Source organism: Furipterus horrens, unplaced genomic scaffold, assembly GCF_987537825.1.
Source record: "Furipterus horrens unplaced genomic scaffold, mFurHor1.1.pri manual_scaffold_6, whole genome shotgun sequence".
NCBI lineage: Eukaryota > Metazoa > Chordata > Mammalia > Chiroptera > Furipteridae > Furipterus > Furipterus horrens.
The window spans coordinates 120,041,992-120,068,775 of NW_028327176.1; the positions used below are offsets into that span (position 1 = coordinate 120,041,992).

The following is a 26,784-nucleotide window of genomic DNA, read 5'->3' on the forward strand; positions in this document are numbered from 1 at the left end:
GGTGTGAAATTATTTCAACCCCTTTGGAAGGCAATAGTACTATCTAGCAAAATTATATATGCTGTTTCCCTTTGGACCAGAATTCTCCCTCTGGGAATTTAAGTCTACAGTTGCTTGATAGACATTCCACATTTATCCCTTGCAGAAGACAGCTCATTTGTCAGTTTTCTCTCCCATTATTGGTCAATCTCTAAGAACAGTCAACACTTGCTACTATGTGTGATGCTTGATCTAAATACCTACATACATTAACAGTTAAACCTGACAACTTCATGTGGGGTCAGATGCTGTTATCTTCAATTTGAAGATTGAGGGGGTAGAACTTGGCTAAGGTCATAGGGCCAGAAAGTTCCCAAAGTGGGACTCATTCTGGCTTTTAACTATCAACTTAGTCTCTACTAGGGAAAACTGTAGTCCCCATTCTGATGACCCCTCAACAAATAAGGTGTGAGTCCTGTCTAGGGTAATGCCTTCATGTACTCCCAATTTCACATACCCCTTGGGGGCCTAGTACAGCAATTCTGTAAGTGTGGTAAATCCCAGAGACCCTTTCAAGAGGTCTCTTAGTTTCTCCTTTTTCACATACCTTTCTGGAAGGCTGAATTTTCTTAAAACTCCAATCTAAAAAACATTCTGCAGCAGACTGAATGCAGATAAGAACTCAGCTAGCAGTCTTCTATTAAGTTTACAGGGATATAGCACTGCTACATTAACCCTAACTGGTGTGGTTCAGTGGGTTGAGCACCAGCCTGCAAATCAAAAAGTTGCCAGTTTGATTTCTGGTCAGGCAGGGCACATGCTGGGTCGGGGCACATCCCCCAATGTCTCTCACACACATCACTGTTTCTCTCCTTCTCTTTCTCCCTTCTTTTCTATCTAAAAAAAATAGACACATAAATTTTTAAATAAGTAAATAAAACTGCTACAATGAGAAGGTACTGGCACTTTTGTATTTGTTTTGGATAATATTTGGTTTTCATTTTATATGTTATATTAACCTAATATAAAGTTATTATTTTTAGGTCTCCAGGTCAGTTCCAGACAATATCACATCTCCCCTAGACTGACCAGTTTTTGATTGGAGCTGCATCTCAAAACTTGGCTCCTAGATCTCGCCCTCCTTTTTTACCCTTGCCAAGTGTGCTCTTGGACCTCTACACCTTGCTTTGGGGGTTCAATAAAGGCTTAAGTACAAGATCCACCTTAGTTGTAATGTTATCTCAAATACTTCCAACCACATGTCAAGGCACTATTCATTTAAAATTTTATTTTTTAATTAGCAACCTTGGGAAAAATTCACATCAGGATTCAGAGGCAAATGCAGAAACCCACCCAAGTTGTTTTCCCTTGTCAAGCTGAAGCACAGTTTAAACCAGGACAGATCCACGCCAGCTCTGGCCACAGACTACTGTTCACATCCTGGTCCCAGGTGCGTTGGTTGCAAACTGGCCTCATTTCATGGCAGGGTCTAGCTCCAGGGCATTCATGGCTTCCTCAAGTTTGAGCATCCCTGCACAAGAAAGCAATAGTAAATGTGTGTGAGGAGACGGCAAGGGCCTGGCCAGTTCACAGCCTCTTTCAACTTCCTGGCCATTCTGCCTGAGGTTCTGAGGAACCTCAGAACGTGGGGCCACTGGGCCCATTCCAACAGCCTCCAAGAAGCTGGGGGACCGGGGGTGGGGTGGGGTGGGGGTAGCCTGGGTTGATATCTCAGAAAAGTCTACCCTATGAGGCCAACCCCGGGCAACCTCTCATCACAGTTCTTAGTCCAGGGTCCCTAGGACCAGCCGATGGTACTACCAAAGGAGTCTCAGGTGCAGCCCAGACACCCAGGATTCCCGAGGTGTGGTGGCAGCCGGAGGGAATAGAATTGGAGGAGTGAGACGGACTGAAGGGGAGGGAGTGAAGTGGTGTTCCTCTTCCCCTTCCGCACCACCTCGTAAAGGGTCTCTCACCTCGCTCCTGCCTCAGGCGGTGCCTCTCGGCCATGGACTGCAGCATCCACTTGGTTCGGAGCTTATACATGTAATTGCCGTAAACCACGACCTCGGTGAGGTTCGAGGATTCCAGAACCTTCAGCTCAAGCATGGCTTTGCTCACTTGCTCGATATATGGGATTCGAGATCCGCCTGGGCCTGTTTAGGGCAAAAGATGAGCGCTCAGGCCCCGGCCAAAGACACCAGGGTCGAGGCACCTGAGTCAGGACTGGGTCACTCACCAAACATGGCTTCCAGCAACTGCGTCTGGATCTGGAATACCTCGGGATCTTTCAAGTCTTCAGGAACTTTCACCCACGGTGGGATATCTCTCCGTTTTGGCAGCGTCCCCATCTTGAGTGCCTCGAAACGAAAACCACGCTCCGAGTTAAAGTAGCCCGGAACGACGGAGCGCGAGAAACTTGAACACCTGGGCAGGTCCCGCCCACAAACAAGCCCCGCCCCGGAAGGCCCGGCTCCGATCTGGCAGCCCAATCCCGGGCTCACAGTACTCCACTTGCCCGCTCCCATGCCTGCCTGCCTGCCTGCCTGCCTGCGCTCTGGTCAACCGGGTGACCTTCTTTACCCTCTGCAGCGCACTGGTGGGCCCAGCTGTCTCCAAGTTTACAAGGGTTTCCGGTGTCCTCTTGCATCGACTCGCTTCTTCTGTACTAGAAGCCCTGGGACTTGGGAGTGCATGGGATGATGGCACGACTCTTCCCCCAGGAACGAGTGGTCGGGCCTGAACCCTGGAAAGCGGAAGTCTAGGTTTGAGGGTGCGAGAACCATCCAGAAGCTACCAAATTAAGTTTCCATCCTCCCACATTCCAAAGGAGGGTCCGTTTCCCTCCGGCCTATGGGGACTGGACCCAGGGTCTTCACATCTCAGGCGACCCCTGAAACTTCTGGGAACTCGGGAGTGATTCCTGCCACTTAACAAAGAGGAAAATGAGATACAAAAAAATCATTATCTTCAAGGGATGTAATGGGGTTTCTAAAGTGCTCCCACGGTTCGAGTTGCTTGAAGCCCTAGGGTCTGGAACTTTTGAATCTACACCGTTTTCGAAGCTTATCTGCTTGGCCAGTGGAACAAAACTGTGTGGTCCAGGTTTCTGGTTCTGAATAAACTTGTATATTAATTTTAAATATAGATATATGGCTTGAAGGGATGTACTAGATTCACCCAATGAGGATATGATTTCAATGTTTAGAGCGTCATAGATGGAGATGAAGCTGGTTTTTTCCGAGGCCATGTTCTGGTAACATCTAATACCCCCTCAGCTGGCTATTAAGACCATTTTTTAGGGCAGATTTCATCACAATCAATGAAAAACTATGGGTTCTTTTGCAACCACCGGTGTAATAAACTCATGAAAAAAATAGCTATAACTCTCAAATGAAAGTTTATTAAGGAACTGGATATGCAAAAGGTGTCTAAGTCCTAGCCTACAAATTATAAATTACAAAGGAGAAAATCTTCCTTTAAAATAGAAAAGACAGACACCACCTTAATCAAAGACCAACATTAGCATCACCAATAATGAAACAAATGGACTCCTGGGTTGTCAGTGTCATGAAAACAAAAAAAGCAGAAGAGTATATTATTCATAAAGAGACAACTAAATGCTATGCATGAACAAAACCCTGAATCAAAGAAAGAACATTTCAGGACAATGGGAAAAATTTTCATATAGACTATATTATAAAATAATATTTGATTGTATGTTCTATAACAGAACTTCTAGAGTAATAAATGTTTTTATTATGTAAGAGGTTCTTTTTTCACAAAAATCATGCTGAATATGTGAAGTGTTGATACAATTTACTTACAAATAATTCAGCCCCTTAAAAAATGAAACCCCATCATTTTCTATGTATATAGAGAGCTAATGTGACAAATATCAACAGTTGGTTCTTAGTAAAGGACACTACTCTTCCATAGTTTTGAATTTTAATGAAATGGAGGAGATAAAGTACTAGTGTGTCAGGTAGCTAATAAAAAGTAACTTGGGGGAGGGTATAACCCATCTCCGCAGTGAGGACTTCCCCTTACCATGCTTTCTAAATCAAATACACAAACAAGCATGCGTGCACGCACGCACACACACACACACCATTTCCTTTGCTGGAAGTTTAATACAGTATTTAAATAAGCAGACAGAAGGGTGTGGGAATTGTATCCAATTTAAGGGTATTAGAGATAAGTCTGCAAACTATACAGACATTATAAATTTGTACAACTGTACAGAGACTTATACTACTGGCTCAAAAAGTATCATCATCAAAAAATTTTTCAATAGTAATGATTAATATCCCTTCTAAAGAGCTCATATACAAAGGCATCAACTCAGGTATGTCACATCAGCAGTTTATAAGAGCCTGTTTCCTCACTCCAATGACTTTCAATTGTTTGTTTGCTTTGCCACTGGAATAAGTGACTATGGATGCCTTGTTGCTTTTTCATTTACACATTTTAAACCTAGAATTTCAGATTCACAAATAGCTGGTTTGGGGGTCTGGTTGGAGAGTGGTGTGATTTATTGGGACTTAGATCCCCCTCCCTGGCCTCTTCTCAAAAAGGTCCCGCACCAACTCCTTCCCGCTTTGGCGATACCTATCTTAATTTTGTTATCTCCCAGAAATAAATTGTTTGTGTCTTCAGGCAAACTTTTAGCTTCCCAGTCTGACCCTGAGTAATGGCTATGAGTATATATGAAATTAAGCCACGAAAAATTCACTTTCAGTGCTGAATATTACCTGCCTGCAGCTTTTCATTTGAAACAAGTAGGAACTCCATCCAGAGGACCTGGAATATTTGTATCCACCGTAGCCTCCCTTTTTCTTACTGGATTACTTGGCCTGCTGGGCCAGTACTTTGATTGCTGGGCAGCAGGAGGTCAAAGTGGTGGTTCATTGGAAGATCATGGATATCCTCCACCACCTGCCTCAGAGATAAAGTAGGTAAGTGCCAGGTGCACTGAACCAGAGTTGTCAGAGGCACCCAGGTCTCACCCCCTGGCTTTCTGGAAACTCCAGGCATGTCCTAGTCAGCTATACCTGGACGGAGATCCAGCTTCCTTCCACCCAGCCACCCCAAGGCATGGCAGTGTGGGACAGAGGAGACCCCAGAGCAGATAGCAGGGCCAGATCCCTAGAGGGTCACTCCTTCCAACCATCCAGAAAGTTCCTCAGGGCCCAAACTGAGACAAGGCTGCAGAATATTGGGGACACTGCCTCAGGAAAGACAGTCTCCACAACAGCGTTCCACTCCTCGACTTTTTCAAGAAAAGGCTTTTGTCGGAGGCTGTGTGCAGGGAACCTCCGCAGGGCCCTGGGCTCAGAATTTTAAGGGAGTTTCAAGGAAATGGTTCCACACGTCCAGAGCAGTCACGGCAGCCCAGATATCCTAGACCAGTTCATCTTCTTTCTCCCCGCTCTGTCCCCTGTGCAAGGTTCTATCCCATTATCTTGGGTCTCTCCAAGGGTTAAGCTAGGAAAGGGGACTACAACCCGCGCGAGCTTCGCTCTCGCGGCTGTAAACATCCAGGATATCTAGCCTATGCAGACCGGAACTTCTGTCAATCAGTTCAGTCTCTTTGGCTTCAGCCAGAAGTGTTCTCCAGGATCCCGGTGCACACCCAGCGCACTCATGACTCTCATGACTCGCAAAAATGTCGGCACTTCGTCCGGGCTGGTGTGGCTCGGTGAGTTGACCGCAGCCAGCCTGCCAACTGAAAAGTCACAGGTTAGATTCCAGGTCATGGCGCGCAGGCCTGCGTTGCGGGCCAGGACCCCAGTTGGGGGCGTACGAGAGGCAACCAGTAAATGTTTCGCACATCGATGTTACTCTCCCTCTTTTTCTCCCTCCCTTCCTCTCTCTCTAAAAATAAAATAAAAATAAATAAAGCACCCACACCTCATTGCCTAAAAGGAGCGCCCAGTTCTGGGAATACACAAGCCCCCATGACCCCGACAGGGAACTCGCACTACTCGCTCGGGTGGAGAAGGGAAATTTCTACGTGAGGCAGGGTCCCACGATTCCTCCCATGCGCTCAATCTGGGCACGCTTCTAGCTCCTCCGTTCCTAAGGACAATGTCCGGCCACTGCCCGAGCCAAGATTCCCTGACAGTTAGGAAAGGCGGCGTTGGGGATCAGACAGAAGCCCTTACTTCGGAAGCGGCTGTCGAGGTTCCTGCTAGCCATGACCCGCAGCAGCCATTCTACTCACTTCCTGTGCTACAGGTGTCGATAATGGTGATCTGAGCGTTGCCCGTGGGGGTCTGCCACTTTCAAGTCTAGAAGCACCTCATGCAGCCTCCGGAAGAGCCTAAGAGGGGGCAGTGCCCAGACCTGGGGAGATCAAGGCTGTAAGCTTGGTGGAGACCTCAGGTTGCTGGTCAGGGTCCGACCATACAGAATGGAACCCGCGGAGCCTGGCTCTAAGCACAGATTGAGCCTCTAGGAAGGACTGCTAAGAGGGGCACAGACAGGAGGTTCACCACCGTAGGGAAGGCCCGGGATCCACTCTCTGTCTCTCCATAGGTGGGCACTTAGCCATGCGTTACTCTCAGAGTCCGTAAGTGCGCGGGCTGCAGCCAGGGAGAGCGAACCACCTCTATTCTAAGCGCGCTTCTGTTTCAACTTGTTCTATTGGGCTTCAGCCATGCCCAGGCCCTGGTCAGAGAAAGCACGCGCTCTTTTGGTGGGCACCAGGTAAACATGGGACCGGGGAGTGACCGAGGCACTGTAGTTCAGAGAGAACCCCGCCCCTTCCTGCAGGCCCAGCCTATCCAGACAGCCCAATTTCAAGGCTAGTTTAGGAACCAAAGCAATGGCAATCACTGACTGACTCCCTGCTGCATACCTACCTCAACTTCTCTAGCAATTCCAGGACTGTCGGGGGACATACTCTTTCTTACTCTCTGTAATCCATGGGGGAGGGGGCTCAATGCATCCACATCTTAAAACTTGGAGAGAGAGGGGGAGGACGACCTGGCTAGAACAGGAGAGTGAGAATTTTTCGATAGAATAGATTGTACTCTGCAAATTTACATCTTACTTAAATTGCCATTAAGGCTCTATGATATTCAATCCAAGTTTACTATCAGATTTTGTTGGCTTCCATTTATACACTGCCTTGCATTAGTGAGAAGGCTATATGGCTCATTAGCCATATTTGGGAGTATATAAGATCGACGCCCACAAAAAGGATTATAGATGAAAGGACAGACGAATTTTTAATACTCTAGCTATTTCTTGACCAATTTTTGTTTGTTTGTTTGTTTTTTAAATGTCCCTTGAACTTTTTTGGAGGGGGAGTTTACTTGATTGGATGCTAGAATTGAGAACAATTTTTGTCCTAGATTTCAGTTGTTACTTTATTGTAAAGCATTATAATTAAAAATAAATCAGTTTTAATTTATACTCCAACCAACTAGAATCAGTTGTTCCATGGGTTTTTTACATAACACTCCCTGAAGCTTTAAAGAGCGCCTCAAGCTTGAATGTATAAAAGTCACTTTGGGATCTTGTTAACTTTTTCTTTTTAAATTTTTCAATCTTATTCAATGTCATTTTGTATTAGTTTCAGGTATACAGCATAGTGGCTAGACAATTGTATGTTGAACTTTACAAAGTCCTCCTTGTTGTTTCCAGTACCCTTCTAGCATCATACATAGTTATTATTGACTATATTTATTTTTTTAAGGTTTTTAAAATTTACTTTTAGACAGGGGGAGGAAGGAACAATGATAGGGAGTGACACATTGATGTGTGAGAGAAACACCGACTGGTTGCCTCCTGCACACCCCCAGCTGGGGACCTGGCCCACAACCCAGGCATGTGCCCTGATCAGGAATTGAACCAGCTACCTTCTGGTTCATAGGCTGACCCTCAATCTACTGAGCCACACCAGCCAGAGCTATTAACTATATTTCTTATGCTGTACTTTACATTCTTGGGGATCTAGTTAATTGCAGGTTCAGTGGATCTGGAGCAGGCCTAGGATTCTTCATTTTTAACAACTTCCCAGACGATGCTGACGCTGCTAGTTAAAGGATCAAATTTTGGGTAGCAAGGTTATAGATACTTCAACTACCTACCTAAGACCATATCTAGAAGATAAAACTCAGTAGATAGAAAAGTGTGAGGTAATTAGCAAGTTTTCTAATGAGTGCTCTCAAGCTCTGTATAAAAACACGTGCTGTTTTAATGTCTTAGTCTTCATACCTTTTCAACATGAGGGAATCATTTAAATAGCCTGTCTTGCCCTTACTGGTGTGGCTCAGTTGATTGGGCATTGCAAAAAGTCACCAGTTCAATTCCTAGTCAGGGCACAGGCCTGGGTTTGGGAGGGAGGCATGGGGGCGGGGGGAGATTGGTCCCTGGTAGGGGCAATCATGAGAGGCAACCAATCGATGTTTCTCACTCTCTTCCCTCTTTCTCCCTCCCTTACCCTCTCTCAAAAATAAATACAATGGAATACTATGTAGCAGAAAGAAAGAAGGAACTCCTGCCATTTGCAACAACATGGATGGAACTAGAGAGAATTATGCTTAGTGAAATAAGCCAGGCAAAGAAAGAAAAATACCATATGATATCACCTAATACAGGAAACTAAAGAACAACACAAACAAAGGAACTAAATAGAACAAAGAGCAGAATAGCAGTCAATAGGGGGGAGGGGAGAGGGAGAGAAGGGGGATAAGTAAGGGAAGGGTTTAATTAAAGAGCCTGTATGAAAGACTCATGGACATGGACAACGGGGAGGGATATGATTGTGGGAGAGGGGGTGGGTTGGGTGGGGGAGAGAAATTGGGGGAAAAGGGGACAACTGTAATTGAAAAACCAAAATAAAAAAATTTAAAAAATAAAATAAAATATTCAGATAGCATAGTAAAAAAAATAAATAAATAAATAAATAAATAAATAAATAAAATCTTTAAAATAAAAATAAATAAATAGCATGCCTTACCCCTGACTCTACCAGGTCCCTCCTCCCAGTTCCATGATAAAAGGGGAACTATTCATTACCATTGGTCAATTGCCATACAGGGATGTGAACCCCCAGACTGCCAGACATTCCAATTTTTATATGAAGCTTCCCATTTTTATAATGTTGACATCTGACTCAAAAATTAAATTTAAAAAAATGTTGAGTACAACAAAACACACCTGTGGACATCAGTAGCCCTGTGGAAACCAGTTAGCAACTCCAAAGAGTGTTATGACTTCCAGGTCTGTCTGAATCCTCAGCCTCCAGGATATAGTCTACTATCAGAGGGGTTGTGAAGCTTCAAATATAATCCCCCTCACCACTTTCTCTCCATCTCAGATGCTTTCTTTCTTCAGAAGTACATAACCTCCTTTATTTCTACCTTGTCCTCTATCAGTTCTCTCTAAATTGATATACAGGCTTAATGCAATTCCTATCAAAATGTCAGCACGATTTTTTTGTAGACATAGACTAGAGTATTTTTTTTTTATTTTATGTAGCTTTAGACTATTTTAAAATTTATATGAAAAGGCTAAGGAACTAAAATAGCTAAAACAATTTTGAAAAGAAAAATATCAGTCTGCCTAAATTTAATTATTATAGCTATAGTAATCAAGACTGTGTTGTATTAGCAAATTAAATGTAAAATGTATAGCTATAAAGACTTAAGGGAAAAACACAGGACTAACATGCATAGAACTGCAAGTATCCTCTATGTCAACTAACGAACAATAATATTATCCTATATAATTTTAGTATGAGATAGACTTCAGACTAGAGATTTTCATGGGGATGCTTCCTGGATTGGATTCTTCTTGGCAACACTCATGAGACCTCAAGTTTCAATTTATAGTTGCTATGTTAGTAATTCCACAAGCTCCAGGGGAGACAGTTATAGACCCCAGATCCTTGGGTCTCAGTTATATATTCACCTATTTCTTCTGCCTACCTATGGAAGTTTAAAAGTCCATCCAATGAAATTTTTAATTGATTTTGCCCTTTGTTGGCTCTTAATTTATATTATGCTTAGGTCTTAAGAGTTTGGACCCTGTCAGACACTTGCAAACTTCTCATGCCCTTCTTTGGCCAACAGATCTCCTACAGAGGACTCAAGGATGAGGCTGAGTGAATTCTGGGGATCTCATTTCCCTGGGTCTGGGCATGACATCCTAACAACTGATGTGAGAGCTATATAGCTTCACCTTCCTGAGTAGCAGTTAATAAGTAATGCTTTAAGCTTGATAGAAAAATCAAGAAATGGAAATATAATTGTTAGAGAATTAAGGCATCAGAAATTTCAAAGGGCTCCCTTCTAATATCCAAACCACAAGGACCACCTGCCGTTAGTTGTGCTCAGCTGTCTCTAACAAGTTAGGGAAGAAGCTGGAAATGTGGTGACCTCTGGGGAGGGAACTCATTGATCAGGGTTCTGGAGGAAGTGGGGGACTTTAGCCCTTGAATACCTTTCTTACTCTTTTGAGGTTTTGCTTCGTGTGTGTGTGTGTGTGTGTTTAACTGGGTTTTCCATTTAAAAAGTTATTCCAACCCTTTAGGAATGTTAAATGTTAAAATAGTTCCATTAGAACTGTCTGAAAAGCATCCGGGGTCCCGAAAATATCAGCTTGCTTCTCTGAGGATATTTTCCTGTTGTTGGATCTTCCCTACGGCAATGGAGCTCTGCTTCTCCCTCCCAAAATGTTGGGGAAAGGGCGGGTCCAGGCAGAACCCGCAGTTGAGAGCCCACCTGAGCACCCTTGCGATCTTGGAAAGAAGCCGGGCCTGGAATCCAATGAGAAGGCGCGGATGGGGAGGGGCTTGCCACAAGTCCTTGAAATAAGACCCAGGCCTGAGAGCAACTGAGGCAGCCAGGCCCAACTGCCACCTTCCGGCTTTCTAAGCCGCCTCTCCCTGCGAGGCTTGCCGCAGCATGGTCACCCCCAAGCGGTTTCCGACGCTGGTGCAGCTGGAACAGCGGGAAGGGACGCTATTCCAGGTGCTCAGTAACATCACCAAACAGCCCTACTGGTTCCACTCCGAGTACCTTAAGAGTCCGAAGGCAGTTCATCTCGAGGCGTGGCTGGTGGAAGCGATCTTTGGTGAGTGGCCAGAGAGGGGAAGCCAGTGCGGCCTCCTTCCCAAACTCCTACCAACCCCACCCCCAGGCTGACCGCACCTCAGGGCGAGCCCCTTCTGTGGCCCTGGCTGCAATCGAGTGACACCTGCTGCCTCCCACTCCTGTTGCATCCCTTTCCCTTGTCCCAGCCTCTTTCCCTCCCGCACAGGCCTGGGCGGAGAGCACATTCCGCACGTCGAGTGTGTGTCTCAGACCCTGCTACGCATTAATCAATGGGACCCTGAAGGCGAGGCTGAGATCTTGATATTTGGTCGGCCTTCTTACCAAAAGGACGTGTCCAAGATGATCATGAACTTGGCTTGCTATCACCGCCAACTCCGGGCTCAAAGTACGGGACTGGGAATAGTGAGGGGACCCCTGGACAGATCTTGGGTTCCTTGGGAGGGATCCTCATGCTTCCTGGATGTGCCCTTGCAGCCGTCTCAACCTTTTAGTCCTCTGGGAGGGGGCTTTCTCTTTGCAACGAATCTGGAAGTCAAGTTGACCCCCGTGCTCTCAGATTATGGGCTCCCACCCCCCTCAGCCCGTACGATGACTCCTTTTGTGGAGAGAGTATGGGGACACAGGTGCGGTTTTCTCACACTGCTCTTCTTCCAGGCTCAGAGAGCAAAGCCGCGCAGGAGACCGAGACCCAGCGGTCCCCTGAAGCTGCCCGGGAGGCGGCGACCCAGCGGTCCCCCGACGCTGCCCGGGAGGCGGTGACCCAGCGGTCCCCCGACGCTGCCCGGGAAGCGGCGACCCAGCGGTCCCCCGAAGCTGCCCGGGAGGCGGCGACCCAGCGGTCCCCCGAAGCTGCCCGGGAGGCGGCGACCCAGCGGTCCCCCGAAGCTGCCCGGGAAGCGGCGACCCAGCGGTCCCCCGAAGCTGCCCGGGAGGCGGCGACCCAGCGGTCCCCCGAAGCTGCCCGGGAGGCGGCGACCCAGCGGTCCCCCGACGCTGCCCGGGAGGCGGCGACCCAGCGGTCCCCGGACGCAGTCCGGGAGGCGGCGACCCAGCGGTCCCCCAACGCTTCCCAAGGCCCGGTTCCCAAGATATGAAGTCATTTTGGGGCCGGTAGCGAGAGCTAGGCAAGGTTCAAGTGGAAACCCCCATCTGGAGGATGGTGTGAGTTGCTCTTGGATTCCCCTCCTCACCTCCTCACTCCCCAATGTTAAATGTTTGCAAACACGAATTCAAAAAGTCCTAACAAATTGAAATTCCTTAATAAAGAATCAAATTTCCCTACCGTCTGTTGATTGGCACGTAGAAAGGGAGGGAGAGGCACCTTTCTCCAACAACCAACATCTGCTCTAGGTTGCTTTGCATTTATAAGCAGGTGAGACCTGTTGGATTTCTAGCCGCCGGAGGCTGCAGTCCTCATTGACAGGTGCTTCCCTCGAGCTCCTTAACTGCGTACACCTGGGTTTGCCGGGCCTTCTCCGGCCCATCGAGCTTGTCCTCACAGGGAAACCTCTCCAAACCCGCGGTGTTTTTAGTCAAAAGTGCCAAGGATTGGAAAACTTGGTTCTAATCCGGGCAGGCTGGGTATACGGTGCCGCGCTGCAAGCAGCGACTTCCCAGCTCGGGCAACCGTGGGCAAGGGGAGGTAAAACTGGGGAAAAGAGCCTGCACTGCTCTGCTGTGGTCCTCAAGTCTTGCCTGCTTCATCTGGCCTTCGAGACGTAAAACAGTGATAGTGACTCAAACGGAGCAACCAGCTGTCGCCGGGCACTCTTGGTCCAGTTTTTAAATTGAAGTATATTTGACTTGTAGTGTAAATTTTAGGTCTTTAACATGTTAATTCGATACATTTACATATTAATGAATGCCGTTGTAATGATAATTAGCACCTCTCGGGTGTGGCTTCTTGGTTCCTGGCAACTTGGACACCGGAGCCTGCTAAAAGGAAGCAAACTGTTACAGCTGGGTGCTCAGATTAAAAAACAATAGCAAGCACCAATCTTAGTGTTAGGAATACTTTAAACATTCAAGGAAACCTGCCTTTAAAGACGAGGGAGTATTATGTCTATCATAGACCCTTTGGTTAACATTAATAGATGATCACTCCAATTTTAAATAAGCATTTATTTTATAAGAATAAAGATACAAAGCTGAATTTACAATAAGTTATTAACCATTTTTAGAAGAAGCAAGAAAAGCCTAGGTACTTCCAGACCCAACATCAATGTAGACTCAAAGTTTCAGTTGAGGCTACAGAGTAAACGAGATTCAATGTTGATCCCCCCCCCACACACACAACAAGTAGTACCCACATGACCAGAACTGCAGATTCTCTCCTTTGCAAGTAAGATTACTGAGCAGCAAGTAGCAAGCCAATGGGAACATTTAGAAGCCTTTGTAACTATTCCAAAACTTCCACAAAAATTCCCTACACACATACATACAGGAAATGATTTGGAGGTTGGGGGGTCTGGTAAGATACAGTAAACACCTTTGGTTCCAGGTTGGAGAAAGCGAAGGAAAATAAAGTTGAACTTGAAATAAAAGCACTTAGTTGTAGTTACACATAAAATTCTTTGTGCATGTATAGTGCTTAAAAAGAAAAAAAATTTTAATTTACCTTTAGGGAAAGGGGAAGGGAAGGGAAAAAAGAGAAATAGTTCATGTGAGAAACATCATTCAGTTGCCTCTTGTACACAACCTAACCCACTACCGAGGCATGTATCCTGACCAGGAATCTAACCTGTGACCTTTTGCTTTGTGGGAGGATGCCCAGCAAACTGAGCCACACTGGTCGGGGCTAGTGTTTTGTTGTTTTGTTTTGTTTTTAAAGAAAGGTATTAATCACTTTCTCAAAACAGGACATGAACTAGCACCATCTGAGTTTTGACCCAAATCAAAGTCCCTATTTCATAGACCTCCCTATCTGCCCTCTCAAATGTACTCTTACAAGAAATCACTTTTAATAATTTAACTTGTATGTGACATTATGTAGAAGTACCTTTTTTTCTTCCAGCAGCTTGATTATCTTCGGTATGGGTACACTTTAACATTTCCCTTATTACTGGTTGATTAGTTTCCCAGATTTCTCAGTTACAAACTGCTGCATTGAAGTTCTACTTGCATCTTTGTGTTCATGTTGGAATACGAGGTGGGGCAAAAGCAGGTTTACAGTTGTGAGTACGCAAAACACAGAGCTTATTCTTGTATTATTATTGTATTTTCCATACAAATAACTGTAAACCTATTTTTGCACCACCCTGTATTTCTATGGGAGAGCTTCCTAGAAGTGAAATTGCTGAGCTAAAGAATGAGCACCTTTAAAATTTACTGCCAAACTGCTATACAAAATGGCCATATCAATGTATTTACCCACTACACAATATGAAAGTTATTTTCACTATATTCACCCAAACTCAATGTTATACCAATCCATTTTGTCCATATGTGTCACATTTTAAATTTCTTTTTCATTATCTACCCCACTATTTTAACCGTGTAGCTTCATAGAAGGGCAAGCCTCCTCTCAAAGTTCAAACTGGCAGTCTTGGTCTTTTTTTTCCCAAATGAAGGAGCATGTTAAAATACAAAGAAAAATGATTAAGGGAAAAGGTATATGTAGATGGCTTCCAAAAATATTGGTTTTATTCAGGTACACTAGAGTGCTCATTTTATTCTTTAAACTACATGGTAGTGTGTATTTTACCAGTTAAAAGATGGTAAATAAGATGGGAAGACTGGTAACTGAGGCACAAGTTAGTCATGGAAGGTTATCAAGGAGCAAGGGCAAAACCAATAGAAATCTAGAAAACAGTGATTCTTTTTTGTACATTTTTGCAGGTAAAATCATTGATGGCTAGTAAAGAAGTCAGTCTGAAGTCTGAACAGTTTTTGATCAGGCTGACTAGAGGTATCAAAGAAAAAAAGCTCATTGTTGACAGAACTTGTAAAAAATTTTGAGTTTAGCTGTCAAGCACACATGACAGCCTATCTCAACGTTTTCCTTTAGCTCCATTTTAAGCCAGGTTGGCACTATTTCCCTCATCAGAATTTCTCATCTCCACACTTTTGATCAAAATAAGGCCTTTTAAAATAATGAAGAATGGGACAAAAAACAAATCAAAATAGCCCTGGCTGGTGTGGCTCAGTGGATTGAGTGCTGGCCTGGGAACCAAAGGTTCACTGGTTTGATTCCCAGTCAGGGCACATGCCTGGGTTAGGGGCCAGGTCTGCAGTTGGGGGCACTCGAGAGGCAACCACACATTGATGTTTCTCTCCCTTTTTCTCCCTCTCTTTCCCTCTTTCTAAAAATAAAAATTTTTTAAATGTTCATTAAGCTGAAGTAGAATGTAATAAGATTTTTATAATCCCTAGGGCAAATAAGAAAAAAAAAACAGTAATTAAATGAAATATAAGAGCCTGCTCTCCTTCCTGGAGAACACACCCTCATCTTTCCTTTCCCTCTTTACTTCCCCCACAGGCATGCATCTCCTAAATTCTAAGGGACCCCAGGAGACTTGCAACCACGGGAGCAATGGGTGGCAGCAGCAGCTCATCCCAGGCTAACCCCCTGAATCTGTCCCCAAGGGCCCCATTTCTCTGACTCTCCAGTGAGTTGACAGCAGCCTTGCCTTGGCTCACTTCTTTCCCATATTTCTAGAGAGCCAAAGCAGCCCCACCTAGGCTCTCTCCTGTTGCTTCTTCTACCCTAGGCCCTTCCTTGTTTCACTGTCCCCAGCTTTAATAAACACACTCTCAAAGAAAAATATAAAAAATTTAACACAAAATCATGAGTGAAAAGAACAAAAAAAGACAATAGGAAACAAATAGCACAATGGCAGACAAATCCAATCATATTGGTAATTACATTAAATTTGATTGGACAAAATCTTCCAATCAAAAAGCAGATATTCCAATTAGATGTTTTTTAAGCCAACTTCAAAAGAATACTTTTTCATTATTCCATTTATATTAAGTGTTCAAAAAAGGCAACTTTGTAGAGACAAAAAGCATATTGATTGCCTGGGGTGGAGACAGTAGTGATGATTGATTGTAACTGCACTAAATTTTTGGGAGTGATTCCAAAATTGGTTTGTGGTGATGGTGGCATAGCTCATAAATTTACTAAAAACATTTTTTGAATTATACACTCAAAATTTTATAGTATGTAAATTGTAACAAATTAAGCAGTTAATTTTTTTAATATAGAATGCTTCACAAATTTGCATGTCATCCTTGCACATGGACCATGCTAATCTTCTCTGTATCATTCCAATTTTAGTATATGTGCTGCTGAAGCTAGCGCAGCAATTAAATTTAAAATAAATTTTTTAATTGATTGATTTTAGAGAAAGGAAGGGAGAGACAGAGAAAGAAATATTGATTTGTTGTTCCACTTATTTATGCACTTATTGGTTACTTCTTGTATGTGCCCTGATGGGAGATTGAACCCTCCACCTTGGCACATCAGAATGGTGCTCCAACCAAATGAGCAACACAACCAGGGCAGCAAATAAAATTTTTTAAATTGCAGTTCAGTAACAGTAATACCCAAAGTTCCTAAAATAAAAATTCTGATTGTGGACATAGAGCAATTGGAAGTCTGATACACTGCTGGAAGGAATGTGAATTGGTTCAATCACCTAGGCAATTTTGAATTTATGTACATTCTATAATCCAGCAATTCCAATCTTAGATGCATACTCAATAGAAATGCCTATATGTATGCACCAAAAATCATGTTCAAGAATTTCCATAGCACTATTCATTATAGGCCCAAATAGGAAACAATCAAGATGTACATCAGCAGGAGAGGAAACTATAAAGTATGGTTTATTCATATAATGGAACTATAACTAATTGCAGCATGGATAAATCTTACAATTCCATTTGTAGTTAAGTCAGGATAGTAGCTACCCTTGGGGAGGATGCAAATAGATCCTTCTGGAGTGCTGGTAATGTTTTTTTCCTCTTTGGGTGTTGGCTAAATGGATGTGCTCCCTTTGTATTGTTTGGTGAACTTTCACACTTAGGATATGCATACTTTTTTATGAATGCACTGCATCAACATAACACATACTAAAACAATAGTAAAAATATTTGGAGTTATAGAATGGTACTTGAAGGCAATTTATGGAAAATTAAAATTTGAATATTTTAATACTTTATACATTGCCTTTTTAAGAATAATAATAAATTTATTTTCTCACAGTTCTAATGGCTGGAAGCCTAAGATCAAAGTGTTGACAAGTTTGGTTTCTCCTGAAGCCTCTCTCCTTGGTTTGCAGACAGCTGCCTTCTTCACTGTGTGTGCACCTGTGTGGTGTTTCCCGCCATATCCCAGTCACCTTTTTCTTATAGCTATTTTCAGGGCTTAAAGAGTTCAATGTCTTTAAGGCTCATAACATAGCTTTACTATTGCCAGCTTTCTCTAAACTTCTGCAGAAAAACATTCAGGTAAGCAGACTAAGTGACTGGCTTTACACTGCTTTATTTTTTAAAATATTGAACATTATGTTTATCCTCAGAAAAATTAATATTGCTATTTTTATTTTGAATGTGGTACTAGTAAATATTTTAGCAACTTGTTGGAAAAAATATTGTCTTCTCAAATTATTGTGGATTTTTCACAAATTAAGAGGTTTATTCTAATGCCTCTTTAAAAGAAATCAAAATAACAAATGAGTTTAAATTCAGCTACACAGAAAAATAAAAGCTAGTGGGAAAGTATAGTGTAGAGGTAAGAATGTGGATCCTAGAAACAATGTTTTGGTTCAAATTTCACACCTCCCCACATCCTAGCTCTTTGACATTAAGCATGCTGCTTAGGTGCGTGGCACAAGGCCTGGTATGTGATACAAGCTCAAACAAACATATAGATATTACCACCCCCAAATTCTGATAGGTAGAATGACAGAGCAATTACTTTTTAGATATATTAAAGATTATGAAGGTAATAAAAATACTGTATTCGCACAGATGAAAGGGAGCACAGAAAAACCATAATACATGTTGTATTAATTTGCAAAAGATGCCATAACAAAATAACAGACTGGGTGGCTTAAACAACAGATATTTATTTTTCTCAAAGTTCTGGAGGCTACAAGTCCAAGACCCAGGTGTTAGCAGGTTTGGTTTCTTCTGAGGCCTCTCTCCTTAGCTTGCAGATGGCTGCCTTCTTGCTGTGTCCTCACATTGTCTTTCCTCTGTACTCCACCTATCTGTGTCCATATTTCCTCTTCTTATAAAGACACCAGTCATATTGGAAAAGGCCCACCCATATAACCTCATTTTACCCGAATTACCTCTTTAAAGGACCTATCTCCAAATATTGGGTTGGCCAAAAAGTTGGTTACATTTTTTCCATAAGATGGCTCTCATAGTGCTTTGTCTTTAACTTCATTCAAAACAATTTTGTTAGATTGTATTGTGACAGCTGTCATATCAAAATTGGTGAATTTTTGTCAAGCCATTTTAATGTTGAAGATGGAAGAATATACACAACATTTTCAGTATATTATGCTTTATTATTTCAAGAAAGGTAAAAATGCAACTGAAACACAAGATTTGTGCAGGGTATGGAGAAGGTGCTGTGACTGATCAAACGTGTCAAAAGTGATTTGCGAAGTTTCTTGGCGCCATTGACATTTTGGCCAAGTAATTCTTTGCAGTGGAGCTGCCTTATGCATTGGAAGAACCCCTGGCCTCTACCCACTGGAAGCTAATAGCAGGAGATAGCTGACATACTCAAAATATCCAAATCAAATTATTGGTAAAAATGAAAAATGTGTCTTATATACGGAAAAAAGGTAATGGACTTTTGGCCAACTCAATACACTCATATCCTGAGGTAATGGGGGTACGGAGTACAGGATCATTTAGTAATTTAATTTTGAGTAATTTGGGGGAAATTGGAATGAATTTAAAGCATAACCCTCTTCCTCCAAATGCAGTCCAAAATGTCCAAAAGTGGTTTTGTAGAAATCCCATTAGAAAAAAACTGCAGAAATATATAAAATTTCTACAGAATGAGAAAAAGCAGGAGGTCCTAAGTTTAAAAGTAAGGGATGAGGATGAGGGAAAAATCATACAGAAAACAATAATTGATTTAACTCATAATTTGTCATATGCAAAAAATTTAAGCAAAGAGGTAGAAAATGTTATAAATGGACCATTATTTGTTACAAAAGCTTACACGGGTAATAAAAACCATTATATTCAGGGTTGAAAGAAGTAATGATAGGAATGAATAAAGAAAAATGTAAAGCATTTTACAAAAATGTGAAGCAAAGTAGGACCATGATCTTTATCACCTGTAATCAAAGAAGCATATTTTATAAGATGTGTTTAAAAACTCTTGCAAACAGCTGAAATCATTTACTGTTAAGGGGTAAAAAACTGCATGAGTTAAATGAACTCAAACTTTATGTCTGAAGCCACAGAGTTCTTGGCAACCTCTCCCCACAAGAATTCTGCTCTGAAAGTGGAGAAAGTGGAGATAGAAAGACGTTGGGACTGTTTTGCACAAACTGGCCATAGCATTGTAACCAGTAATGGAAAAACAAACCAGCTGGTGCAGGACACCTGTGCAGGTCTCAGGGGGAAAGGAGAGAAGCCAGCCTGGGGACAGAACACCTGTTGGCAGAGCTGCCCAGGATCCTGGCTCTTCTTTGGTGAATCCCAGCACCAGCAGAATTAATGCTAATGGCTCTGGCTTTCCTGTTGGAACACATGCCAACGTGCACAGAGGGAGGCTCCACGCTAAGAAAATGCACACTTGGTGCAACTCAGGGGCCAAACCAGCAGCAGCTTCCAAGTGAGAGCCTCAAAGCAGAATCATTGGAATCATCTATGAGCTTGTTAGAAATGCAAATGCATGGGCTCAATGTACTGAATCGGAATCACTTGAGGAGCCTTAAACTGTTTCAGCAAGCTCCCAAGGTGATTTTCACACATGCTGATGTTTGAGAACAAATGAAGCAAACAAACAAACAAAAAAAAACCCAAAGCATATTGACCCTGCATCTTTGCCTCCTGTGCATGAGGGCCTGACTCTGACCATAAACTTATAAAAGGGTTAGTAGTTTCAAAATGGTGGAAACTAAGAAACAAAAATAAAATCACTACCTATCAGGCCTTTTACCTACCCCACACATCAAGACATGCATTAACAGTCAATCTTGTGTAAATCTGCTAAATTTTAAGTAAGCAAAGACCTTTATGCCATTGAACAAAAAGGGAATTCATTTCTTTACTACAACAGCATTCACATTTGCATCAAAATAATCAAATCACTATCCATCAAGTAAAAGGAAAAAAGAATGCTGAGATTTAAGGATACTTGCTTCTTTTGAACTTGAATAGCAGAAGCAGGCCTGTTCTTGCAATGCTCCTGACAGTGCTTATGCAACAGGAGGCTGGGGAGTCTGGGGACCTGACGCATGGGTCTTCAAAAACTCCTCAAGTTGTTTCATCTTCTCATCTGGATAAACAAAAACGCTCACTGTTTCAAAATTACTGTCATTGTGGGGGTTGGGGGAGGAGTAGGGGAGCGGTGCTGGCAACATCATTTCTCAGGGTGATAGTTCTCAACTTGGGATCTATAAGTAGTGGTGTAACCAGACTGAGGCACACATGGGCAGTGATGGGCCTAAAGCGTCAGATCTCAGCCTACTCCCCCAAGTTCCTACTTGGACTCTTCACAAAATGATGCCCAGGAAATGCATGCAGCATACTGGAGTTGGGACACTGCAAAGAGCATTGGGAAGGTAAGACAGGCTGGAAGGAAGCCAGGTGAGGCCAGGTGGTTTACCCGCGGCTCCCTCCACATGCAGGTTTCAAAGACCCTCACCTCGAGCACGATGTTCGCGGTGCCTAGATGCCAAGTTCAGGAGCATGCTCTTCACCCGATTTTGTACACGGGGCTGTCCGAAGACGGTGATTTCAACTAAGTTCCCAGACTCTACTCTGTCCACCGTCAGCAGGACCTGGTTCATCCACTCTATTTCCGGAATTATGGCTCCCTCTGGGCCTAAACAAGAAAACAGAGACTCTGAGGGGCAGCACAGTCGAAAGTCAAGGGGAGCTAGATTTGAAGGGAATGTCGTTCGGGAAAGGGAAGAGCTGGAAGCTGGCATCACGGAGTCAAACGTGGCCCACGAGTTTGGCAGAGACCTGAGAGAGCTGCCCTGCCAGGCCTCTCTGTGACTGAAGGACGCTAAGCCACCTGCACGCCTGGGGTCGCTCACCGAAGATCGAGTCAGCCAGCCATGCCTCCAGGTAAAACACCAACGGGTCTCTCAGTTCCTGCACAGGAAACCACCACGGCCGTGTGCGAATCCGTGGGAGTGGAAGTGGTATCCTCAGCAGCCAGTCCAGGGACTGTGCAGACGTCCATTGGTCCCCCTGGACCGCAACACCTGGCTGGTCAGCCATGCTAGGACCAGCAGCCGCAGAGCGAGCTATAGGGGAACTCCAATGAGGCGCTAAGCCTGTGCCGGGCTTTTGAGGTTTCCAGCCAGCCCCGCCCCTTCGGGTGTTGCCCGGCCAGCTAAGCGCGGGGGGTGAGGCGCTGTGGAGCGCTTCCTGTTCTGCATTAACCACCAGGACTTCCTTTGCGTCCTAAAATTGGTATTTGGCTCCAGCTGGGTCTCAGAAGTGCTCCGCAGTCATCTCTGGCAAGTAAGGTATCACTTAGCTCAAAGGCTGCTTGCTGCCCCTGCACATAGCTAACAGTGTGGTTTGAATTGGTGAATTTTGTTAAGAAATCCTCTCCCCACTTGAGGTCTAAAAAAATTCACTGTATTTTCAACTAAGAATGCTGAAGTTTATATCTTAACATTTAAATCCTTGTACCATCTGGGATTAATTTTTTTAATTGGGCATTATGTAGGGAAATAATTTCCTCTTTTTTTTAAAGTATATTTTATTGATTATGTTGTTACAGTAGTTCCAATTATTTTCCCCTTTGCTCCCCTCTGCCCAGTAATCCCACCCCCCTTAGTTCATGTCCATGGGTTGTGCATATAAGTTCTTTGGCTTCATCCTTTCCTATATTATTCTTAACATCCCCCTGTCTATTTTGTACCAACCAAGTATGCCTCTTAGTCCCTGTACCATTTCTCCATTTCTCCCCTCCCCCCTCCCAGCTGATAACCCTCCAAATGGTCCCCATACCTATGATTCTGTTTCTATTCTGGTTTGCTTAGTTGGATTTTATTTTTATTTTTTAGATTCAGTTGTTGATAGTTGTGAGTTTGTTGTCATTTTAGTGTTCATAGTTTTGATCTTCATTTTCTTAAGTAAGTCCCTTTGACATTTCATATAATACTGGCTTGGTGATGATGAACTCCTTTAACTTCACCTTGTCTGGGAAGCACTTCATCTGCCCTTCCATTCCAAATGATAGCTTTGCTGGATAGAGTAATCTTGGTTGTAGGTTGCTTTTCATCACATTAAATACTGCTTGCCAGTCCCTTCCTGCCTGCAAAGTGTCCTCTGAGAAATCAGCTGATAGTCCTATAGGCACCCCCCTGTAGGCAACTCTCCACCTTTCTCTTACTGCCCCTAGGACTCTGTCTTTATCTTTCACCTTTGGCATCTCAATCATGATGCATCCTGGTGTGGTCCCCTCGGGGTCCAGCTCGCCCAGGACCCTCCGTGCTTCCCAGACCTGTATGTCCATCTCCTTCACAAAATTTGGGAGGTTTTCCTCATTTTTTTCAATTTTTGCTTCCTCATTCTGCACTGGTTGACTGTTCTTTTCTTCCTTATGTTCCAAATCATTGATTTGAACCCCGGTTTCCTTCCCTTCACCATTGGTTTTGTGTGGCTTTTCCTTCGTTTCACTTTGCTTCACTTCTTCTCTTATGCATTTGCCATACTCAAGCATATCTATCAAGCCTGTGAGCATCTTTATCACCAGTGTTTTGAATTCTGCAGCTGTTAGGTTGGCTATCTCCTCATCATTTAGTTCTTCCACTGGAATCTTGATCCATTTCCCCTTTTGGGCCATACTTCTCTGTCTCCTCATTCTGACAGGCTTCTGTGTTTGTTTGCCTCTGTGTCCCAGGTAGAGCTGTCACTCCTGTTACGTTGTAAGGGGCAGACCAGTAGGAATTCGTCAGTACAGGGTGACCTGTTTCACCACGTTGTGGCTCTGTATGTGGGGGAGGGGTCCGAGAGGGAACAATGCCGCCTGCCTAACACTCATCCCTTTCCCAGGCACCTCTCCCACTTCCTCACTGGACTGGCACCCCTCTAGCTGCTGCCCTGGCTGTCATTCCCAGAGTGGGTGGGTCTGCGATGTTCTAGGACCGTGGGGACCCTTTAAACAAGCGGACTCTGCTTAGACTGGCAGTTTCTGCCTCCATGCCAATCCCCACTAGTCTGCACAGTCAGAAACAATGAGGCTTGATTTTCCCCGGTGCTGGGACCGTGAACTGCGAGGTCCAGTGAGAAGCTGGGAAAGCTCCCCAGGTGTCCCTCCTTACTTTAAAACGTGTGACTGCGTTTTCTGCCAACCTGCCGCTGCTGCTACCACTGCCGCCGCCACCACCACACCATGTCCTCTCCTCTCCAGCTCCACCCCTCTTACCTGTCTGGATGAGTATTTCGTCTTTATAGCTTTGTCTGCTGGACTTCCACGCAGTTTGATTTTCTGGAACTTATGGTTGTTTCTAGTTTTGAGGTAGTTGTATTCCTTCTTAGTTGTGGAGGGAGACACAGCGTGTCTGTGTACACTTCCATTTTGGCCAAAAGTAATTTCTTCTTTTTATACCCTGGTAATTTTTTGCTTGAACCATTCTCTCAAGGATGCATTCAATCTGAGACAACTTCATATGAACTCCTTGCAATTTTTCAGACTCCTACGTGTAGCATGAGTTAGTCACAGACTGGTTTGCAGTAATGAATTATTACATCAAGATATGAGAAAGGCAAAGTTTACTTCTTTCATCCTTTCTTTCTTTTTTTAGTTTTCCATTAAAATTATTTTATTTATTTATTTCATGACCATATATCTCCCCATACCCTCTTCCATCTCCACCCCTCCCCCACTGCAATTGCCACACTTGTCCCTATCCATGAGTTCCTTCCATTTTTTCCCTAAATGCCACCACCCCTCAGCACCCCTACCCCAGATGTTAGCCTGCTCTCTATGAGTCTGTCTCTGTTTTGCTTGTTAGTTAAGTTTGTTCATTGGGTTCCACATATGAGTGGAATCATATGGTATTTGTCTTTTTCTGACTGGCTTATTTCACTTAGCATAATGTTCTCCGGGTTCATCCATGCTATAGCAAAGGATAAATATTTATTTTTTTTATAACCAAGTAGTATTCCATTGTGTAAATGTCCCAGAGTTGTTTTATCCACTCATCTACTGATGGACACTTGGGCTGCTTCCATATCTTTGTGACTGTAAATAACACTGCAATGAACATAGGGGTGCTTATGTTCTTTTGAATTAGTGTTTTGGGTTCCTTTGGATATATTCCCAGAAGTGGGATCGCTGGGTCAAAGAGCAGATCCATTTTTAATTTTTCGAGGTATCTCTATACTGCTCTCCACATGGCTGCACCAACCTGCATTCCCACCAACTGCAAAAGGGTTCACCTTTCTCCACATCCTCACCAGCACTTGTTTGTTGATTTATTGATGATAGGCATTCTGACAGGTGTGAGATGGTATCTCATTGTAGTTTTAATTTACATTTCTCTGATGAGTAGTGATATCAAGCATCTTTTCATATGTCTATTAGCTATCTGTATGTCCTCTTTGGAGAGTTATCTATTCAGGTCCTCTACCCATTTTTTAATTGGATTGTTTGGGGGGTTTTTGGTGGTGCATTTTGTAAGTTCTTTATACATTTTAGATATTAACCCCTTATCAGATGTATTGGTGAATATGTTCTCCCATTCTATGGGTTGTCTTTTTATTTTGTTGATGTTTTCCTTTGCTATGCAAAACCTTTTTAGTTTGATGTAGTCCCATTTGTTTACTTTTTCTTTTGTCTCCCTTGTCTGGGGAGATGTATCTGATAAAATACTGGTACAAACAATGTCTAAGATTTTGATGCCTATGTTTTCTTCTAGAATTTTTATGGCTAGGGGTCTAACCTTTAAGTCTTTAATCCATTTGGAATTTATTTTTGTGTGTGGTATAAGAAGATGGTCAAGTATCATTTTTTTATGCATGTATGTATCTTGTCCAATTTTTCCAACAGCATTTATTGGATAAACTATCTTTAGCCCATTGTATGTGCTTTAATTTTTTTTTTTCCTTAGCCCTGGAGGAACCAGTCTGAGAGGCTTTGGGTTTGGATAATAAAGTATGTGAGTGAATTAGTTTTTATAATTTCTCATTGAGAAGCTTTGTTCTTCATTACTGCATTTCTTGTAATCTTCAACTCTTAGGATGAAATCTCTATACAATGAAAAATGTTATGGAGCCTTCTGGTCAAGGTGGAGGCATAGGTAAACACGTCTTACCTCCTTGCAAAACTACAGCAACTAGACTACAAAACAAACATCACCCAGAAATGTCAGAAAAATTGAGCTGTAATGAAGCCTGATAACCAAGGATTTAAAGAAGTCACATTCATCTAGATGGGTGGGAGGGGCAGAGACACAGAAACACAAAGACACTCAAAAGGGTGTGGAGAGGTGTGAAGAGGCAAAGAGATGTAGAATGGGTGGTCCCACATCCACATGCAGTGGGTAAAAGTCAGGAGAAATACCTCGGGACTGAGGGATCCCAACCCCAGACCAGACCACCCAGCCCAGGGTTCCAGCACCAGGAAGGTAAGTCCCTGTACCTTCTGGCTGTAAAAACCAGTAGAGGTTGCCATGGCAGAAGAAACTGTAGGATTCTCAGGAGACTCCTTTTAAAGAGCCCACAACAGACTTAGGACTTACACAGACTCACCTCCTCTGGGATTCAGCACCAGGGCAACAGCTGGAAGGATACCAGTGGCATATGGGGATAAATTGAAGTGACTGTCAACAGGGCAAGTACCAGGAGATAGCTTCCTCCTGTGCAAAATTACAGAGGCCAGGCTGCAGCATTGTCCCCTCTCTGAGCCCTCCCCCACATAGAGCTACAGAGAGGTAACACGGATTGCCCCACCCTGGCAATTACCTAAGGCTCCACCCATACAACTTACAGGTGCCTTTTCTACAATAGGCCATGCTACTAAGACAAGGAGTCAAAGCAACTCTACTTAATACACAGAAACAAATACATGGAGGCTGTCAAATTGAGGTGACAAAAAAGATGGCCCAAATGAAAGAACAAAACAAAACTTCAGGAAATGAACTAAATGAAATGGAGATAAGCAACCTATCAGATGCACAGCTCAAAACACTGGTTATCAGGATGCTACAGGAACTAATTGGGTACTTCAACAGCATAAAAATGACCCAGGCAGAAATGAAGTTTACATTAAATGAAATAAAGAAAAATCTATAGGGAACCAACAGTGGAGGGGATGAAGCTGAGAATCAAATCAGCAATTTGGAACATAAGTAATAAAGAATTCAATCAGAACAGCAAGAAGAAAAGATTTTTTTTTTAAAAACAAAGATATGCTAAGGAGCCTCTGCAACATCTCCAAATGTACCAACATCCAAACCATAGGGGTGCCAGAGGGAGAAGAAGAAGAGCAAGAAATTGAACTTATTTGAAAAAAATAAAAATTTTAAGTGGGTTGTTGGGTGGAGGGGAGCAAAGGGAAAAGAAATGG

The 26,784-nt window shown here is 43.4% G+C and overlaps 3 protein-coding genes and 2 non-coding genes across 5 annotated transcripts; 1 reads left to right on the top strand and 4 right to left on the bottom strand.

Annotated features, from left to right (window-relative positions):
* Positions 1-1,351: 1,351 nt before the first annotated feature.
* DPPA5 (developmental pluripotency associated 5) lies at positions 1,352-2,330 on the bottom strand. Its single transcript, XM_090280506.1, has 3 exons — positions 2,219-2,330; positions 1,956-2,135; positions 1,352-1,510 (listed from the first exon to the last, which is right to left on the bottom strand). The coding sequence occupies exons 1-3, from the start codon at positions 2,328-2,330 to the stop codon at positions 1,452-1,454; spliced, it is 351 nt and encodes a 116-aa protein (XP_090136632.1). The 3' UTR covers positions 1,352-1,451.
* Positions 2,331-10,898: 8,568 nt separating this feature from the next.
* On the top strand, positions 10,899-12,142 carry KHDC3L (KH domain containing 3 like, subcortical maternal complex member). Its single transcript, XM_090280811.1, has 3 exons — positions 10,899-11,067; positions 11,254-11,524; positions 11,659-12,142. Exons 1-3 carry the CDS (start codon positions 10,899-10,901, stop codon positions 12,140-12,142), a joined length of 924 nt encoding a protein of 307 aa, XP_090136937.1.
* Positions 12,143-16,243: 4,101 nt separating this feature from the next.
* LOC150007307 (U6 spliceosomal RNA) lies at positions 16,244-16,350 on the bottom strand. The gene has a single exon (XR_016512041.1). It is a non-coding gene; the product is annotated as a U6 spliceosomal RNA (small nuclear RNA).
* Positions 16,351-17,397: 1,047 nt separating this feature from the next.
* Positions 17,398-17,525, bottom strand: LOC150007308 (small nucleolar RNA SNORA33). The gene has a single exon (XR_016512180.1). It is a non-coding gene; the product is annotated as a small nucleolar RNA SNORA33 (small nucleolar RNA).
* A 2,543-nt stretch (positions 17,526-20,068) lies between these two features.
* OOEP (oocyte expressed protein) lies at positions 20,069-21,536 on the bottom strand. Its single transcript, XM_090282665.1, has 3 exons — positions 21,293-21,536; positions 20,896-21,075; positions 20,069-20,526 (listed from the first exon to the last, which is right to left on the bottom strand). The coding sequence occupies exons 1-3, from the start codon at positions 21,477-21,479 to the stop codon at positions 20,447-20,449; spliced, it is 447 nt and encodes a 148-aa protein (XP_090138791.1). The 5' UTR covers positions 21,480-21,536; the 3' UTR covers positions 20,069-20,446.
* Positions 21,537-26,784: the final 5,248 nt, after the last annotated feature.